Raw genomic sequence first — 17,854 nt, forward strand, 5'->3', positions numbered from 1 at the left:
AATGGGCTAGACCCAATAAAAATTAAGAGTGGCACAAGACAGGGGTGTCCATTGTCCCGTCTTCTATTCGCCCTAACGATTGAACCCTTAGCCGCAAATATATGAGCAAATGAAAATATACGGGGTATAGTAATTGGAAAACAAATGACAAAGTTTCTCTATTTGCAGATGATATTATTTTAACACTATCGAGCCCCCAGACTTCTCTAAGCAATCTCCAAAACGTCTTGTCGGATTTTGGGAAAATCTCAGGGTATAAAATCAATAATGATAAGTCAGGGGCCCTAAACTTGAATCTCCCAGACCCTGAGAATAAACTGTTAAAAATTAATTTCAACTACAGATGGAGTTCCTCTCATATTAAATATTTGGGAGTAAATATGACTAGATACTAGCATTCTCTATATCAAAGCAACTACCCACCCCTATTCAATAAGATCAAAAAAGATTTAACAAGTGTGGAAGGTTTCCAGGTGTCGTGGATCGGGAGAATAATATCAGTAAAAATGAATATACTCCCACGGTTATTATATCACTTCCAGACCCTCCCAGATACCTGGATCTGAATTAAAAAACCTACAAAATAAAATATTCCACTATATTTGGCAGGGCAAACGGCCCAGAATAGCCAGATCAGTTATGCTCACGTCAAAAATTAGAGGGGGCATGGGCGTCCCAGATGTCTCAAAGTACTACCAGCGGCCCAATTACGACAAGTGGTGGTCTGGAATGCCGACCCAGCCCAATGTTGCTGGTTAGCCATTGAATCTCAGTACACCAGTACATCTTCTCTGCCGATGTCCTTATGAGCCCTGGAAAAAAGGCGCTACAGGTGAAACAGTTTGAGCTGGGACCGATGAGATGTACATGGGAGGTATGGACCAAGTCTAAAAGTAGATTTAAACTTATATCAACCACCTCACAACTTATTCCACTTTTTAACAATCCAAATTTCCCCCCAGGATGTGATAGCAAACAATTTGATCAATTCAAAGCTAAAAATATTAGGACAATTGCCGACTTATTGCATAACGGGAAATTCCTTCGTTTTCAGGAGCTACAAACCAGATATGAGACCACAGACCTCTCTGTTTAAATATTTACAAATTCGGCACTTTCTGCAAAAAAAATCCCCAAAATTACAATTTCCCCCTCTCTCAAATTTTGAAGTATTATGTAGAAGAGGTACTTGCCAAAAAGGCCTGATAACAAAAATATATGTTGGCCTGGAGGCCGCGGGGGCCATCCCTGATCACAATTATGTGCTCAAATGGGCGGCCGATCCAAATCTGGAAATTGATAGAGAGGATTGGGAAGATATTTAGGAGTTCGCCGCAAAGACCTCTATTTGTACAACTATCAAAGAATATTTACAAAATTCTATATCACTGGTATCTCACCCCAATTTGCCCTGAAGCAGATCTACCCGGCAACATCAGACCTGTGCTGGATGGGTTATGGACAAAGAGGTGACATGGTTCACATTTGGTGGTCATGTCCAGCAATTCAGAAGTACTGCTCCACTATACAAACTATTGTTAAAGACGTAACAGATGTTTCGATTCCTATTGACCCATTGACTTTTTTTTCTCCTGGCGAAGCCAGTTGAAGATAAAAGCCAGCCTATGAGGAGGCTAGTATCATTCATACCGACGGCGGCTAGATGCGCCGTGGCGGCTTCCATGAAGAAGTTCGCCCCCCCCTCTAGGCGAACTGTAGAAAATAGAATAACCGAGGTGATGCGGATGGGAAAAATGACAGCGTTCCTAAACATTCTATAGACGAAGTTTATAAAACATGTGATCCTTGGCTGAGGCGCTAAATGTAATACAAAATTTAAACGTAATACAACATTTAATTTAAATCAGTCAAACAGAAAATTGAAACGGTTGTGAGGAGGAGGTCTCCTCTTCCCTCTCCCCACTCCCACTCGTCCTTCACCTCCTTCCCACCCCCTCCCCCCTGTCCTTCTTGGTTGTCCTCTTTCTCTCTGTATTCTTCCTTTTTTGTTCTTATTACCCGCAATATAGTATATAAATTGCCTTGATAAAACCGAGCCTCCAACAGTAACCGTATTAAAGTGGACTTTATGTCTAATCATCTGCAATTTAAGCATAACAACAATTTAAGTACATAGCTAAGAGTGTTTGATTATTCTACAGTATTTCATTGATTATTATTCCTACTCATTGTGTAAGAACGTTCGCTCGGCAGTATTGTTGGAGCTCCGATGTCTGTGATTTGTACTATAAATAAAACTAGTAGAAAACTAATAAACTAGAAAACTAATAAAACTAGTGCACGTGTCATTGTTTTTGTTGCTATATTACAGGCCCAGACCGGTATATTGCACTTTGTCTGTGTTTGCAGACTGGAGAGGATATCATTAATAGAACCAGGGTAAATTGAAAAATGACGTTTCGAAAAGGTAAGCCAGTGGGGGGACAGGGGGAGGGGGGAAGTTGGGGGGGGGGGTGAAGAGGGTATGGGGGAGGGATGTGTGTGGGAAGCTGGGTGGGGGTGGGGGGTGAAGAAGGCTGTGTGTGGGAAGTGGGGGGGGGGGTGAAGAGGGTGAACAGGGGTGTGGGAAGTGGAGGGCGGGGCGAGGAAGGGTGGGAGGTGAGGATGGGGCAGGGGGAGTATGGGGGAAGTGAGGAGGGGTGTGGGAAGGGAGGTGGGGGAAGTGAGGAGGGGTGTGGGAAGGGAGGTGGGGGGATGTGGGAAGGGAGGTGGGGGGATGTGTGAAGGGAGAGAGTGGAGCGGGTGTGTGTGGGGGGGGGTGGGAGGTAAGGGTGGGGAGAGAGTGGGAGGTGAGGGGGGGAGAGAGTGGGAGGTGAGGGGGGGAGAGAGTGGGAGGTGAGGGGGGGAGTGCAAGAGATTCGGGGGGGGGGTGAAGAGGGTATGGGGAGGGATGTGTGGGAAGCTGGGTGGGGGTGGGGTGTGAAAAGGGCTGTGTGTGGGAAGTGGGGGGGTGGGAAGTTGGGGGGGGTGAAGAGGGCTGTGGTTGGGGTGTGGGGGGTGAACAGCGGTGTGGGAAGTGGAGGGCGGAGCGAGGAAGGGTGGGAGGTGAGGATGGGGCAGGGGGGGTATGGGGGAAGTGAGGAGGGGTGTGGGAAGGGAGGTGGGGGGATGTGGGAAGGGTGGGGGGGGGGGGATGTGGGAAGGGATGTGGGAAGGGAGAGAGTGTGGAGCGGGTGTGTGGGGGGGGTGTGGGAGGTAAGGGGTGGGAGGTGAGGGGGGGAGTGCAAGAGATTCGGGGGGGGGAGTGTGTGACTGGGGGAGGAGAGTGTGGGAGACATACAGGTAATCTTAATAATGAAATAACTGAACATCTAAGGGTTAACTAAATATGTATACCATTTGCCATCAGACAGATTAGCGTTAATAATAATAATAATAATTAAATTAATGACGATAAGCAGGGGTGGGCTGTTTTTTGTACTTATCTGTAATGCTGTCTTAGAACGCACACACGAGGTGATGATCTTTGCTGTAGTAATAGAATATATTATACATACTTTCTTTTTGAGATTTTTTTTCCTTGTTCACTTTATTTACTGGGGCACTCCTGTTTTTTAACCAGTTTTTCCTGCCGTATAGCTCATTTAGGGGTAGATCCACAGAAGTGCGTAACGGTTTGCATTATGTTATCTCAATTGTACATATCGATACCCGAAAAGTGCATTCCCACTGGGGATTTGCGTTACGATACTGTCATATTAACGCCAAAAATATCGTATCAATAAATGTTAATGGATGTCTTGCTTACTCATATGCAAATCGTATGGTAATGAGCAGTTTACCTAACAACGCAGAACCTCAGGCCTCCGTTCATGTTGGCACATGGGAGTAACGCTACAATATTTATCACCTTCCATTATGCTGCCCTTACTCGCATCCAGGTCCGGCGTGATGGCGGTGCAGTTGTTGCCACTGTATCGAGCCCCGTGGTCACAGAGGCCACGCCCAACAGTAAAACCGATTGCCGGGGGTGAGTGTGGGGTCTCTGTAACTCTCTTACTTTCTCCTTCGCGATGTCTTGCTGCAGTGTCCGTCGTCATGGTGTTGCGTTGTTATGACGACATGACGCCATGTCGTGCAGCGTTGCCATGACAACTTGATACCGTCTGACGTCATGATGTTCCATTGTCATGCCAACGCAACACCATTTGACGTTGCGGCACCATGATGAGGGACACTGCAGGAAGACATCGCGAAGGTGAGAGGCCCCGCGCCAGTTTCCTGCGCCGAGCGTCGCAGTGTTACCAGCCGGCCCTGCTTTTATCCAGACCCTGATAATCATGGCGTTAGTTCTGGGAATAAAAGCAATGAACAGAGTATAGAACTTAACCCTTTCATTTCAAAAAGTTACATGTGTCATACAAATAAATATTAGGGATCATATAAATGTCTGAAACACATCACCATAGTTGGGCTTTTAGTGATTAAAGTGATATGATTGTGTGAACTAATATGGTTTATAATGTAATAATGAGAGTATAAAATATGGTTGTTCAATAACGTATATCCAAACAAACCTCAACATTATTAATTAATATAACAATGTTACTAATATACAATTAAAATGAAGGAAGGACACTATAAATAATGTAAAAAGTGTAAAGATGTAACATTTCTCAAAATTCTAATAAGATTTGCATTAGCTTTTGGTAACACACATGAGTAATACGTCTTTATCGCATGCGTGATAAACACACGCGCAGTGTATTGGTGAACGCGTCTCTGAGAACGGACATTATTTTTGCATCTCATTTGCTTTGAGGATTCCGTTAAACGGATGAAAAATAACATCGGGTCCCAAATTCTGTAATGATCGTTATTGGCGCAAAAATCGCAGACTTCTAGCTCTTCTCACATAGTGCGTCGGCATATTAACCCCTTAGGCTCCGCAGACATGTCACGCATCCCATGCTATTGGCTGTATTATATATGTATGTATGTGTATATATATATATATATATATATATATATATATATATATATATATATATTTATTTCTGGTTTTGTTTCCTCTTTGCGGTGGAAGAAATACATAAGACACAGTATAACATTGGTAGTGTAGGAGCCACGGATAGGGTCACTGTGACGTGGCTGCAGCTTCAAATATTTTGGCCAAAAGATTGAACTAAATGACCCAAAGTTATGAGAAGTACAAATATAGAAACAACATATACAGCTTAACCCCGTTATAGCGCGGTCCTCGGGGGCCACCCGCAACCACCTCGTTATAAACAGGGTCACGGAAAAAAATGGCCGCCGAAATGTTTTTTTTTTTTTTTGTGTGGTAGTACCGTGTCTGCCAGAGGGGGAAAGCTGAGAACTCTCCCACCGTTCCCAGGCCCGGTGGGGCAGCGGCAACAGCACGCGCACTTACCCGGCATCTTGCAGCTCTTCTCCCTGTCTCTGCTTCCGTCTTGCGAGAGCAAGCTCCCTTAAAGAGACAGTGTGTGTGTGTATATTTGACTGTGTGTGTGCAGTGTGCTGTGAGTGTATGCAGTGTGCGGTCAGTGTGCTGCTGTGTGCTGTGAGTGTGTACAATGTGCTGTGTGTGTGCAAAAAAAAAAACTTAATTTTTTTTTTTAAATTCGGGGTCCACGCTCAAACCGCGTTATAAGCGGATCCGCGTTATAACGGGGTCGAGCTGTAGTAATAAAGTAAATAATTTCCCATGTTGATGTGCAGTGGGGCTGCTTTGTTTAGAATGTGCACTGCAATTCCACATTCCTTTGTTTTTACAATTTGTATTGGACAAGTGAAATATTACTGGTTCTGTCCTCCCTGTTAAGCAAATACATACTACTTCATGAAATTGTTGGCTGTTTTCTATTTAAGCAAATATTAGTGCAAAATCATTTTTTAAGGACTCCTATGAAATTCATTACAATGGCTTTATATCCCAGCCCTGATCATTACCATTTTGGAATATCTTCAACTTTATTTTTATAGTTATAAGATATTAAGCTGCCGTTCAAAAAAAATAAAAAAAAAATATATATTTTTCCCCATTCAATATGTCCATCAATACAATCTGCACAATGACAAGTGATTAGCTAAGCTGCAGATCGATCCATTCTCCTGTAATCAATCGCTTGCTCAGGGCTATTTAATTCAGTTCTCGCACAGCATTTTGGGCAATGTAGTCCTGGAGTATGATTGACTGGGCAGTTATTAGATACAATTGGTGCACTGCTAGAGAGAGGGCGGGGCTCAAGAGTCAGAGCCTATCGGAAGGGGAAGGGGCTGTCACTTTGGAAATGCTTCCTACATTACAAACATTACAAATGTCTTTAAAACATTTTTATTTTTAAATTTCTTAAATGCTACAAGTATTTTCTCATAGTACAGAAGTGATTTATTTAAAAAAAGCACATGTAGGATATTGCTTGAACTGCTGCTATAACCAGCTTCTATAAAGCTGTATCTAATGTATTTTGTTGTTTTGTCAATTATAGCAATTGAGATAATAGAAGCTAAAATCTGAGACCGTGTTACATAGTTAAGTGAATTTTTTTTTAATTGCAGTTTTTAAACTTCCCCTCATGAAACACCAACCGGACCATATATTAAGGATAACAAAGCCATATTCTCATCGTATGTAATCTGTGTATTGTCATACTTGGTCATTCTTTTGTCATTCTCAAAATCTCATGAAGTAGTTAATTAAAGCCCCCTTTGCACCTGGAATGTACACACTGATTGATTGTACGCACTGATTGATTGTACGCACTGATTGTACACATCACCTGACTGACGTCTTGTATTTCAGTCAACATCATAATAATTCTCCTCGCAGCTGTGGTATTTTTGCTGGTTCTGCACCACAACCTCCTGGGCCTGAGCAATTTCCTGAAGAGACAGAGTTCAGGTAATCAATGCTTTCTGCGCTGTAATTGAGTGGTGACCAACCTAAGCTAATCAGAGGCAGTGTGGATTCCACATTTACCAAGGGTCCATTTTGTTTAGAGTCAAAATTCTATATTTTCAGCTGTGCTGAAACGCTGTGTAATGCGGCAGCATAAGTTTATAGGGGTCCATGTTAAAATGGACATGAAGCAAAAAGGTGACACTGTGTGCTCATTTTAATGTCATTAGCCAGAATCCCTGGCTGCAGTGGAAGCACTGTATGCTAAGAGATAATGGGGAAAGGCAGGGTTGCAGACCTGTCTGAGACGTGTGAATGTGCTCACAAGGGATATTTTTAAATAAAGTTTTAAAATGTTGGGGGTTAATGATCAAAGTATCATTGTCCAAAGCAGCACCTTGTTTAAAAAAGAAATACAATGCATGAATAGAGAATACGTTTCCTTTCCTTTTAATAAAGCTTGCATTATTTATTTGGCAACTTTACAGCCAAAGGTATTTAATAAACAGCTGTGCTAGTCTCAGAGTATGTAACATATTCTATGTATTCTAGCAATAAACCTGTCGAAGACATACAGTATAAATGCATTGAGGGTTTTTTGTGTATATTGGCGGCTTTGTGTCTTCTTTTTATCCACCATAAATCGATGACGCTCCTGATTTAACCGTTGCAACTTTGTATTTCTGGCCAAAAGAGGTTGAAATTGACTTATTTTCTTCTTGTAGATTCCAGTGCTTTAGGATTTCAGCGCGTAGATTTCTTACCAGAGGATCCTGAGAGTGTGTCTGAAGAAAAGAACGACCAGGAAATCCCTGTGGTAATTCCAGCGGTGGAGGAGAGATTAGGAGGCGTCATTGCTGCTATCAACAGCATTTCCAGCAACACCAAATCCAACGTTGTATTTTATATCGTCACCATGAATGACACCAAGGACCATCTGAGGTACTTGCATATACTTTGTGACCAAAGCGCCGTTCTATGTTAATAACAATGCTACAGGAAAATAATGCAGCAATAAAGCCAAAATAATAGTGATTACATTGGAGTTCTGAAGACCATGAAATGCAGTCAAGGAGCAAAACATATAAGATGGAAAATAATTTACTAAAATAGCTTTTTAACCTGACCTGAGATATCACTCTTTAAAATTCAAAGCAAAGAAGCATAAAGGTGCAATCCCATAGAGATGGACAAAAACAACCTTTTGTACCGAGTGGAACGATCAAAATGGGTTCCTTAAACAAATCTAACCATGTTAAAAGCAAATGTTGGGCAGCTTTTGTTTTTTTGGACATTAATGACCTATTGCATTTCTTAGGGGCCTCTAAATGGAAGAGTATTTGTCTGTGAATACTATGTTCTTTACCCTAACGTGAGGGGGCTAGTTGGCAGGCTCTGCCTGTTTTAACTCTTGTTGAACACACAGTGATAACAAGCAAACGGGACCAGCGATATGAAACCCCTCCCAAGTCTCTGCTCATCATATTCACAAACAAACTTAGAACAACAATTGTAACTGAAAGCCGCACAAAGTGTGAGTTATAATAATGAAGTCTAGAACACATGAGAATAAGATTTCGGGACTTGTTCTATGTCAGGCGAAGCGGCCAGTCAGGCGAATTTCCCCTACTGAAATCAATGGGGAATTTCGTCCGAAAACAGCCCAAATGGCCGCTCCGGCTGATATAGATTAGTTCCCTTGAAGTTTGGCTACATCAAAAATTCTAGTAAATCAGTATTAGGAATTGATAGGTGGTTTGTCTTCTACAGTTTTATGAGAATAAAAGTTGAAGGAATCCAGTGTTCTGGTATCCCTGAGACTTTCAGGGAAAACTTTCTGTTAAGTGTTGGCTTTAAAATGAAAATGGTGTCAATTGGTGAGGGTTTTATAACTCTGGGTAGTTGGGGAAAGTTATAGTAGCCATGTCATGCTGAAATGACTACTGTATATACTTGTGAACTCTATACAAACTATTAACTAGGTCCTGTTGGCCTCATTAGAATGTATCACAAGGGCCTAGGGCCTTAGTATTCCACGAGACAACCTACAGCGCTGGAACACACATTACTGCCAATTGATTTGAAAAAGGTCAGGTGGAATAGCACCGTTTTGCAAACATGGGCCATAATCTGCATATGCTTAACTCATCTAGAAATTACAATACATTAACGACCATTCAAGTGAAGAGAAACCAACGTTTCTCATTTTAATATGAACAGCTATTTAAATTAGCAAGTAACAGCTGTCCGTTCTTTCACAACATTCAAATAAAATGCTGGGGGAGTTCGCGAAGCCTCTGTATGTCCCTTACGTTCTCTCCGGCGGTTTCTGGCGATGCGTCCTCATGACAACGCAGAGTCAAATGATGATACTGCTGATGCTGGATGTAAGGTTGGGGGGGGAGGAGTAAGCAGGGGAGCGCAAACAACAACGTTTGCGCACCCCTGGATTAGACAGTCTAAAATTACTGTACCAACAGACTTGTGTGAATACAGGCTTTATCTGTTAAATATTGAATACAATGTGTTTTCCTTATGCCTATAACTCATTTTAAACTGAGCTCTTTGTTTAGTGCTATTAAATGACACATTCAGAAATACCATCCCTCTCGTATTATTACAAATAAATACATTGACTCGATCGCTTGTACATTGATTATTTAAATGTACATTTAATTTCTAATAAAAGTAAATACCTTTAAAATAATTTTATAAGAAATAGATAATTTCCTTAGTGAATGCGATCTTCCCTCCCTGGACCGTAATGAGTCCAGCATATTGAATGCCCCATTACTAACGAGGAAGTAGTGGAAGTAATTAAATCCCTTAAAAACACACAGGACCAGACAGGTTCTCAAATTTGTATTAAAAAAAAATGTGCCCCCTCACCTCACAAAACTCGTTAATAGTATAATGAGATTTTCGGACCCTCCACTGGTGATGCTGGACGCCTCAATAATTGTAATACCAAAGGAGGGCAAGGATCCTTCTCTGTTCCCTAGCTAAAGGCCCATATCGCTAATTAATGTGGATATCAACATTTTCACTAAGATCCTGGCAAATCGCCTTAATAAGTTCCTGGGTAAACTGATTCATCTAGATCAAGTGGGCTTCATATTGGAGCGACAAGCATCCGATAACATACGCAGAGGCATTAATATTATACATAACAGCAATTCTGAAAAAATACCTACCGTGAGCCTGGACACTGAAAAGGCATTTGACAGGGTATCTTGGCAGTTCACATTCAGAGTAATGAAAAAGATGGGACTTGGAGAGGGTTTTATTAAGGGTATCCAAGCTGTCTACTCCAATCCAAGGGCCACAGTCCGCACACCAGGACAAAATTATTAGTAATAGTCAGCATGGATTTATGAAGGATAGATCATGCCAAACTAACCTTATTTGTTTCTTTGAGGAGGTAAGTAGGAATTTAGACCAGGGTAATGCAGTTGATTGGTCTACTTAGATTTTGCAATGGCTTTTGATACGTTCCACATACAAAGTTGGTGTACAAAATAAAGCAAATTGGACTCAGTAAAAATATATGCACCTGGATTGAAAACTGTCAAATGTGAGGCCATCTGTCCGACGGCTAAAGCTTGGCCGAAATTGGGTCATGCAACAGGACAATGATCGCAAGCACACCAGCAAATCTACAACAGAATGGTGAAAAAGAAAAGAATCAAGGTGTTGCAATGGCCCAATCAAAGTCCAGACCTCAACCCGATTGAAATGCTGTGGCTCGACCTTAAGAGAGCTGTGCATAAACAAATGCCCACAAACCTCAATGAACTGAAGCAACGTTGTAAAGAAGAGTGGGCCAAAATTCCTCCACAACGATGTGAGAGACTGATAAAGTCATACAGAAAACGATTACTTCAAGTTATTGCTGCTAAAGGTGGTTCTACAAGTTATTGAATCATAAGGTGTACTTAGTTTTTCATACATGGCTTTTCCATTTTGGCTTTATTTTTGTTAAATCATGACACGGTGTAATATGTCATGTGTTGTTGTTCATCTGAGGTTGTATTTACCTCACTTTTAGACCTGCTAAGGAACAGATGATTGTTTTTATGTCCTAATATGTAAAAACATGGAATTCAAAGAGGGTGTAATTTCTTTTTCACATGACTGTATGTGTTTTTTCAACCTCATCTAGTATGTAACTATGTAACTTCTAATCCTTTTACCATAACAAATGGAACGCGCAAGGAGTGCCCTCTTTCCCCCTTACTGTTCACTATGTGTATCTAGCATAAAAAATTGCCTACAAGCTAACATCACCAGGGCTACTATTGGGAGACAGTAATTACAACATTTCTCTGTTTGTGGATGACATTTTGCTCTCTTTCACCAATCCAAAGAGATCTCTACAGAGTCTCTTTGGCCTCCTAGATGTCTTTGGCAAACTTTCTAACTTTAAAATTAATTGTACAAAATCAGAGGCTCTGAGCCTACACCTCCCGACAGAAGAAGTCATAATTCTTAAAAAGTACTTTCCAGTCATATTGAAAAAGGATAAGTTAAAGTAACTCGGGTTGTACGTGACTAAATCAGGTAACGAGGTTTACAAATCGCCCAGCTCTATTTAAGAGGCTCAAAAAAGATTTAAAAACCTGGGACTCATACCAGATCTCGTGGTCGGGCAGGATAGCCTCGGTAAAAATGAATTTACTCCCCTGCATTCTTTGTCTTTTTCAGGTCCTCCCTACTTCAGTCTCAATCTCTTTAATCTGCAACCATTTAAAAAAAATCAGTGATGGACTTTATATGGCAGTGTAGGAAACCAAGAATAAAGAAAAGTACCGTGATTCTACCAATGGTTTTGGGTGATTTTGGCCCAGCCAGATTTATTCTGCTACTACATGGCGGCTAGATTAAACCTTGGGTGGACATAGAAAAAACAGAAGCAGGGGTGGAGGATATGTTGGCTCTCTTATGGCTTATAATAGAGGACAGACCCCCAAAATCAAGGGATTATCCATTCCAAGGCCACTCCCAACTAATCTGGGATCAAATCTGCAAGAAAAAAACTCCGCAAAAAACTCTCTCGTTCATCCCGTTGCCCTTGTCCCGAATCATGGAAACCCCCAGATTCACACCAGCATCCCACCCTCAATCCTTCCCCAAGTGGAGGACCCTGGGCATTACTAAAATCTAAAATTTAAGGACTTCCAGCAAGGCAATAGGCTAAAGTAAAGAGATACAATTAGAACACAAGATACCCAACAAACATTTTTTCCAATATTTACAAGTGTGACACTACATATGTTCGTTCCCTAACACAACAAATATTTTTAAGCCACTGACAACCTTTGAGCACCGTGTCTTTTTTTTAAAGATATTTTGTGAGGGCAGCGAAGTCATCCAGATGCTCATCTATAAGAGAATTTTTTTTTTAAGGACCTGCACAGATGGTGCTAACCCCCTCACGTCTCCACGTTTTCTTTCCTAACTATTCTCCACTCTGCTGGTGAAACTGTGGACACGTTGTTACATGTAAACATATCTGGTGGTCCTGTCCCAGAGATTGATAACCCAGGTTACTGGCATTGTCCCTCTCCGGGATATGGGCACTTTCCTGATTACCGAACCCATTGAGCAAATAGTTAGACATAAGGACTCGCTGCTTAAGCACATGCTCTCGGCTGCCAAGGTGGGGATAGCTTGCCACTGGAAACAAGAAAAAACGCTCGACATCAAGATAGCCCAAAATAAAATTAATATCATAATTTTCATGGAGAAACACACGAGTCTCCCTGAGGACAAACATAACAGCTTCCAAAATATATGGGAACCATTGAGAGCAAATGTTAGCTGACCTGGTCACTAGGGAGTCCTCCCCTCTGAGTTGTGTTGGGTAACATGCAATGGTTCTCTAAAGATTTCTCATTACAATTGTACTCTCTTCTTTGAATGTATGTACAGTGGTGTGAAAAAGAAAGTACACCCTCTTTGAATTCTACGGTTTTACATATCAGGACATAACAATCATCTGTTCATTAGCAGGTCTTAAAATTAGGTAAATACAACCTCAGATGAATAACAACACAACATATTACACTGTCATGATTTATTTAACAAAAATAAAGCCATTTGTGTGGTGTTAATCCCAGTCAAGTGATTCCAGCATCTCCGGAAGAAAGAGAGTGGTGGCGCCTTGAACTTTATACCCATGAGAGTTCCAGGACATTTTGGGACAAGTCCCGGTCAACCTAAATACTTTGTTTTATGAACCATTTCACCTAGGAAAGTCTAGTTTTGCAGCCCAGACCCCAAGTAAGTGTGTTTTCGTCTGTATTTTGTAATCCACTGTGTGTACCCATGTTTCAAGGAAATAAATGACAATTTTTTTTACTAACTTGGTTAGTGAATGATCCCGGTAAAAAGGTGTAAATACCTGGTCTCCCGTGACATTAACCACTTATCTACAGTGGTGTGAAAAAGAAAGTACACCCTCTGAGTTCTATGGTTTTACATATCAGGACATAATAACAATCATCTGTTCCTTAGCAGGTCTTAAAATTAGGTAAATACAACCTCAGATGAACAACAACACATGACATATATTACACAGTGTCATGATTTATTTAACAAAAATAAAGCCAAAATGGAGAAGCCATGTGTGAAAAACTAAGTACACCTTATGATTCAATAGCTTGTAGTACCACCTTTAGCAGCAATAACTTGAAGTAATCGTTTTCTGTATGACTTAATCAGTCTCATATCGTTGTGGAGGAATTTTGGCCCACTCTTCTTTACAACGTTGCTTCAGTTCATTGAGGTTTGTGGGCATTTATTTATGCACAGCTATCTTAAGGTCCAGCCACAGCATTTCAATCGGGTTGAGGTCTGGACTTTGACTGGGCCATTGCAACACCTTGATTCTTTTCTTTTTCAGCCATTCTGTTGTAGATTTGCTGGTGTGCTTGAGATCATTGTCCCGTTGCATGACCCAATTTCAGCCAAGCTTTAGCTGTCGGACAGATGGCCTCACATTTGACTAGAATACTTTGGTATAAAGAGGATTTCATGGTCGACTGAATGACTGCAAGGTTCCTAGGTCCTGTGGCTGAAAAACAAGCCCAAATCATCACCTCTCCACCATCGTGCTTGACAGTTGGTAAGAGGTGTTTGTGCCAATATGCTGTGTTTTGGTTTTCGCCAAACGTGGCGCTGTGCATTATGGCCAAACATCTCCACTTTGGCCTTGTCTATCCAAAAGACATTGTTCCAGAAGTCTTGTGGTTTGTTCAGATGCAACTTTGCAAACCTAAGCCATGCTGCCATGTTCTTTTTAGAGAGAAGAGGCTTTCTCCTGACAAGCCTTCCAAACAAACCATACTTGTTCAGTCTTTTTCTAATTGTACTGTCATGAACTTTAATATTTAACATGCTAACTGAGGCCTGTAGAGTCTGAGATGTAATTCTTGTTTTCTTTTCAATTTCTCTGAGCATTGCACGGTCTGACCTTGGAGTGAATTTGCTGGGACGTCCACTCCTGGGAAGATTGGCAACTGTCTTGAATGTTTTCCACTTTTGAATAATCTTTCTCACTGTAGAATGATGGACTTTAAATTGTTTGGAAATGGCCTTATAACCCTTCCCAGATTGATGGGCAGCAACAATTGCTTCTCTAAGATCATTGCTGGTGTCTTTCCTCCTTGGCATTGTGTTAACACACACCTGAATGTTCCAGACCAGCAAACTGCTAAAACTTCGGCTTTTATAGAGGTGGTCACACTTGCTGATCAGTTAATCAAGGGCATTTGATTAGCAGCACCTGTCTGCTACTTAGCATCTTTAATTCCTTTGGAAGCAGTAAGGGTGTACTTAGTTTTTCACACATAGCTTTTCCATTTTGGCTTTATTTTTGTTAAATAAATCATGACACGGTGTAATATGTCATGTGTTGTTAATCTGAGGTTGTATTTACCTAATCTTAAAACCTGCTAAGGAACAGATAATTGTTATTATGTCCTGATATGTAAAACCATAGAATTCAAAGAGGGTGTACTTTCTTTTTCACACAACCATATATTCTATGTATTACCCCCCCCAGGCAATGCCCCTACCCCCCCCCCCTATAATTTTCTGTACCCCACCCCCTACTTACAAAATCAATAAAATACAAGTTTTAAAAAAAAACTAAAAAAGCAAAAGTACATGGAGGGGGAGTTGATATTACTGTTACAAACACTCTATAACATTGTATTCAATGACATTTTCCAGTGTATTTGTTTTTTGTTTTCTTTTATAGCACATGGCTTGCTAATACAGAGCTAAAAAGTGTTAGGTATTCCATTTTGGACTTTGATCCCCGTGTTCTTGATGGGAAGGTTCGGGTTGATGCCGGTGCGGATCCCATAAAACCAGTAAGTATTTGTGCAAACTGATAGTCCGAATGGTTAGATTTGTATGAATGGGACATGTACTATAATTTATAATTATACTGTAAGTGACAAGGCCAGCAATCAATGTGATCATTCTCAATACTTATGTACGGATTACAGCTGATGCCAAGAAACCTTCACAAATGCACACACTTATAAAAAAACACAAAAAACATTTATCGGATGCAGAGGTCCATGATGCCAATTGGACGGTTGGCAAATAAAACCAGAGTAGGGGGAGTTGCCCACTTAACATCTGTACTCCTATATTCCTAAAATAGTATTCAATAATGTTATGTGAAAGCTTCCAGTGACTGAGCTCCTGATTCGAACCAATGCTAACACCACCCTAACACCTGTCACTAGTCTTAAATACCTGGGCTTATGGTTTGACTCCCACTTAACATTCGGGATGCACATTGATACCCTGACAACCAAGACCTATGCCAAACTAGGGGTACTTTACAGGAACAAATCCTCCCTAAGTCTCCTGGTCAGAAAGCGTATCGCACAGCAGATGCTAATGCCAATTATTGACTATGGAGACATAGTATATGGCTCGGCTCCTCAAACCCAACTTAGCAAACTTGACACCCTCTACAATTCAATTTGTCGTTTTGTTCTCCAATGCAACTACAACACACATCACTGCGAAATGCTCAAAGAACTAGATTGGTCAACACTAGAGTCTAGGCGCAAAGTTCACCTTTCCTGTCTTGCCTTTAAATTCTTCATGGGCAAGCTACCCAGCTACCTGAACAAGCTCCTCACCCCTACCACCTGCAGCACTTATCACCTGAGATCAGACTCCAAAAGACTATTCATGGTCCCAAGGCTCAACAAAGTATCCGGACGTTTCTCCTTCCGTGCACCCCAAAACTGGAACAACCTACCAGAGACTCTCACATCTACCACCAATTTAAGTTCTTTCAAATCTAAGACTGTCTCACATTTTAACCTGGTCTGTAACTGTTTCATACGCTCATAATATACATTTTCTTTAACTGTGCACGCAATGTCTTGTATATAATGTATACCCTGTTCATTTATGTAACTGTACTTGTAACCATGTACTATTTGTTTTACTCTGTGCCCAGGACATACTTGAAAACGAGAGGTAACTCTCAATGTATTACTTCCTGGTAAAATATTTTATAAATAATATAGTAAGTACCCGTAGTGTGAGATTTCACAGCCTCACTTTAATGCTTTTATGACGCTCATGCTTGAACTACATATTTAGGGGGGATTTTTTTCTCCCCCTTTTTTTTACATAGTAGATGAGGTTGAAAAAAGACATTCGTACATCAAGTTCAACCCATGCTAAATTTAGACAACAGATACTTTATCCTATATCTATACTTGCTTTCTGATCCAGAGGAAGGCAAACAGAAAAACCCCAGTGACATATCATCCAATGATATCTCATAAGGGGAAAAATACATTTCTTCCTGACTCCAAGAATTGGCAATCAGATTACTCCCTGGATCAACATCCTTCCCATGTTTACTTATTTGGTGTATACCTATATACCTGTATACCCTTCCTTTCAAAAAAGATGTCCAACCTTTTTTTGAACAAATCTATTGCATCATCCATCACTGTCTCCATGGGTAATGAATTCCACATTTTAACTGCCCTTACTGTAAAGAACCCTTTCCTTTGTTGCTGGTGAAATCTCCTTTCCTCCAACCTTAAGGGATGGCCCTGAGTCATTAGTACTGCCCGTGGGATGAATAGTTCTTTTGAAAGCTCCTTGTACTGTCCCCGAATATATTTGTATATTGTTATCATATCCCCTCTTAGACGCCTCTTTTCTAATGTAAATAAATCTAATTTAGCTAGCCTTTCCTCATAAGTCTGATTGTCTATTCCCTTTATTAATTTGGTGGCTCTTCTCTGCACTCTCTCTAGTTCCATAATGTCTTTTCTTAGGATTGGTGCCCAAAATTGTACTCCATATTCAAGGTGTGGTCTTACTAATCACATAATTATGATTACTTCCCTTCCATCCATTGCCCGTTTAATGCAAGATAAGATCTTGTTTGCCTTTGCAGCTACTGCATGACTTTGGGCACTATTGCTAAGCCTGCTGTCTACAAGCACTCCTAAATCCTTCTCCATCAAGGATTCCCCCAATTTATCCCCATTTTAATGTGTAAGTCGCCTGTTTATTCTTGCATCCCAAATGCATAACCTTACATTTATCTGTATTAAACCTCATCTGCCATTTACCTGCCCACATTTCCAGTCTCTCCAAGTCCTTCTGGAGAGAAATTACATCCTGCTCTGATTCTATTACCTTACACAATTTAGTATCATCAGCAAAGATGGAGATTTTGCTCTCGATGCCAACCGCAAAGTCATTAATAAACAAGTTAAAAAGCAGTGGTCCCAGTACCAATACCTGAGGTACTCCACTCACGACTTTAGCCGAACCTGAAAAAGTTCAATTTATGACAACCCTCTGTTGCCTGCCCTTCAACCAGTTTTCAAGTCCAATTTGCTTTATTTTGTACACCAACCTCTTGTGTGGAACCGTATCAAAAGCCTTTGCAAAATCTAAGTAGACCAC

At 40.9% G+C, this 17,854-nt stretch overlaps 1 protein-coding gene across 2 annotated transcripts in view; it reads left to right on the plus strand.

Moving 5' to 3' along the window:
* Window positions 1–17,854, plus strand: part of GLT8D1 (glycosyltransferase 8 domain containing 1) — a 41,555-nt gene that overhangs the window by 4,890 nt on the left and 18,811 nt on the right. For both annotated transcript variants that reach the window (XM_075575001.1, XM_075575000.1), the window contains exons 2-5: window positions 2,333–2,428; window positions 6,788–6,886; window positions 7,609–7,825; window positions 15,147–15,261. In XM_075575001.1, coding sequence (XP_075431116.1) covers window positions 2,413–2,428; window positions 6,788–6,886; window positions 7,609–7,825; window positions 15,147–15,261 — 447 coding nt within the window. In that variant the 5' untranslated portion in view covers window positions 2,333–2,412. The remainder of the gene's footprint in view (window positions 1–2,332; window positions 2,429–6,787; window positions 6,887–7,608; window positions 7,826–15,146; window positions 15,262–17,854) is intronic.

Source organism: Ascaphus truei, chromosome 17, assembly GCF_040206685.1.
Source record: "Ascaphus truei isolate aAscTru1 chromosome 17, aAscTru1.hap1, whole genome shotgun sequence".
Classification (NCBI taxonomy): Eukaryota; Metazoa; Chordata; class Amphibia; order Anura; family Ascaphidae; genus Ascaphus; species Ascaphus truei.